The sequence below is a fragment of the Egretta garzetta genome, unplaced genomic scaffold (assembly GCF_000687185.1).
Source record: "Egretta garzetta isolate BGI_Z169 unplaced genomic scaffold, ASM68718v1 scaffold46, whole genome shotgun sequence".
In the NCBI taxonomy this organism is placed as follows: domain Eukaryota; kingdom Metazoa; phylum Chordata; class Aves; order Pelecaniformes; family Ardeidae; genus Egretta; species Egretta garzetta.
The window spans coordinates 835,901-838,963 of NW_009260268.1; the positions used below are offsets into that span (position 1 = coordinate 835,901).

Below are 3,063 nucleotides of genomic sequence, written 5' to 3' on the forward strand. Positions count from 1 at the left end.
TGCACATTGCTCTTTCCATGCAAGGTAAAAAACTTACCTCTTTTTAGAGTTGTAGATGTTTGTTTTCACATTCTCTTTACTAAAGAGAAGTCCTGACCATTTTTTTATGTAGAGATGATGTCAATCCATACCAGACTGGTGGAAGTCCTTTCATATCCCCATTGGAATGTAAAATCTATTATTTTCCTTCCAAGTAATTTTGCACGCACATACATTATTTTTGACCAACATATCCAATTGACTATATGAAAGAGTGAAAGTGCATCTAAGCATTCTGAATTATGTAGTTGTAAATTTTACAATATAGCTGGTAATGTTAAATAAAAAACATAGTTGGCATTTCCATTTTCCTACTAGTAACCTTCAACAGACATTATTTTATATTATTCTTTAGGAATACTAACAGTAAATAATATGAAACGTGAGTATCTTGGAATGTGAGTAGCTGCTGCTGGATCCCCAATGTTTTCATTAGTTATTAATTGTATTTGCTTTGCTAGTTTTGTTCTAGAGACAGAAATATCACTGGGGTTTAAAACACTAAGTATAATTCTTTCTATTTGAAATTACACATACAACAGGTATGAGCAAATGTCTGCAGTCTTCCTTTTGTAAAGTGCTTTCTCTTAATCACCTTTCCTCCTTTTAAGAACTCTGATAATAAAGCTGAATTGTAGTTCTTTTGTTCAGGCAGATGATTAAACATTCTCACCATTATATAATACAATTTCCATTTTATTTTAAACATACTTTGCATGATATAAAAATATTGATCACAGTGAGCTTTAACAATTGTTACTGCTATAAACAGAAATGCTGCACAATGGTTTTAGTGGAAATAAATTATATAGTCATTATCTCTTTAAAAAAAAATCACAAGAAGGAGAACCTAGGCTGTTTGGTCATTGGCAGAAAATAAGTCCTTATTGAGTCCTTTACAAAACATGAACCCCATTTCTCTTCTACATTTGCTTTCCACATCTTGAGAAAAGCACAATGGGTCTGTCTCTGAAAGCCCCACAGGGTCTCTGGTGAACATTTAATTCCAAATATTAGCGAATTTTCTGTTCTTGTTTTGTTCTAATGGAAAAATGTACACCAAAATAGTAAGCAGTGCTCTCATCACTAATTCATAAGTGGTCTTTTCCAATATGTGGGTACACAGCGGCACACTTCTTCACTAAAATAAAATCCAGCATCACAGCGTTTCGTTCGGACTGTACATGGAGGTCTGTAACAACTGAAGAAACAAAAAAAAGCAGGCATTAAGATAACATGATCATTTATATTAACCTGGCATAGAAATCTGTATGTATTTAGATTGCCATTTCTTGATGGGATATTTAATTCCTAACAAATACATATCTTTTAACTTCTGTTTATGTTCTTGCAACTACTTTTAATTGGACTATTCTTGACGAAAGAATAATGAATGCTACTGAAGAGAAATTATTCTGTTGCAACAGATACTCATGAATATTTTTAACGTATTGCCTGGTTGTAGACGCTGTCTAATCTTGAGTAGTACTTTTTAAAATTTAATTTTGAAAATAAAGTAATATTTTTTCTGTACTCAAATTGGCTTGTTATGATCTACTGCATCCTGCCAGTTTGAGGTGGCAACCCAGAATCAGGTGATAATCAGATCTACTACCTTCTTACCCAGGACTGTTTCTCACATTATTCACTAATGCAATAAGCCTGAGAGATCTGTCTATATAAGTTACACTGTGACCCCATGCCTGAAAATGAGAACATACTTCTTTTCAAGCTGCAAACCCCTATAGGCACCCTCTAAGGCCAGTAGGGATGTATCTACGCTTCATATGACAGGTATGTGCATTCTGAAGATCTAAGTATGTGCATTCTAAGATCAGAACCTGCATGTTTATCATAAATCTTAAATAGGGACTATTTCTGTTCTTTCCTTTCATTGAAATAAGTTTAACAGAAATAGAGCATTAAACCACAAGTCACATCTACCTAAGCAGCAGCAGGATTTTTCTTCACAGATCCCTTGACTGAAAAATAGAACTTATACAATGATAGTATCTGTGGCTGTCCCTGAACTCTTCCTTTTCCTATTTTATTTTTCTATTAAAACAAGAACTTGACCTAAAATAACCTTACAATAACAATGCTAAATGCTTTCTGGTGTATAATGGAGACAAAGTACAAGTCTGGGGGTTTTTTTTAGATGCTGGCAATGAGTCAAAAGACAAAATATATGTTTTGAATTTCAACACAGTAATACTTAAAACTTGCATTTAAATAATGTGTGCCTATTTGTGAAACACTGATATTATGTTCTATTACTGTAATTCATGCTTGCTTCAGTTCAAAGACACTACAGTACACTGTATTAAGGAAATGTCACTACCCTCTTCCCTAGGCAATTCTTGTTTCAGGCTTGTGGCTACTCTTATTATTGCCGCAGATAAGTTAATATGTTGTGTGCTTGTTTTGGATACCAAGTTACTACTTTGCAATAATTTGTTTATGATATGAGGTCTGGATTACAGTTACATTAATTCAAGCCAGCCAGTTCAACCAGTGAACCTGGCAATGAGGAAAACAATAAGGAATGAGGAAGACTGCAAACATGACATTTATTAACTAGTCTTGTTCAGTGTTTTCTATGTCATTAATCATAGATTACTTCACCAATGTGGTCTCTGTAATTAAGGGAGTAACACTATTTTGAGCCACTTAATATATTTGAGATCAGTGTGACAGCTTATAGGAATCTCTCAAAGCCCTACTGATCTTTGGCCCAATAAAAGTTTAGAAATGGTGGTAAAAGGCAACAAAAATCACAGCATCACTTGAGAAAGAAAGCAAGTGAACTTTACTGCCTTGCACATTTGCCAAAGGACATACTCTAAGCAAATGGGCAACCAGTAGTAGGGTTGTTCTGGGAAAAAGGTATTCCATAGAGATGCAGTGGATGAAACACTGAACTCACTTGCCTTTTTGCCCATCTCTGCCATGAAAGTTGGACTGTTGGACTATTTCATGTACTGAACAACCACAGAATGAAATAAGAGAAAGAAAAGGCGGGGG

General features: G+C 34.4%; 1 protein-coding gene across 1 annotated transcript in view; it reads right to left on the reverse strand.

The window, feature by feature from the left end:
* Positions 1 to 771: 771 nt before the first annotated feature.
* VEGFC (vascular endothelial growth factor C) overlaps positions 772 to 3,063 on the reverse strand; it is an 80,303-nt gene continuing 78,011 nt past the window's right edge. The window contains exon 7 of the mRNA XM_035897798.1: positions 772 to 1,240. Coding sequence (XP_035753691.1) covers positions 1,126 to 1,240 — 115 coding nt within the window. The 3' untranslated portion in view covers positions 772 to 1,125. The remainder of the gene's footprint in view (positions 1,241 to 3,063) is intronic.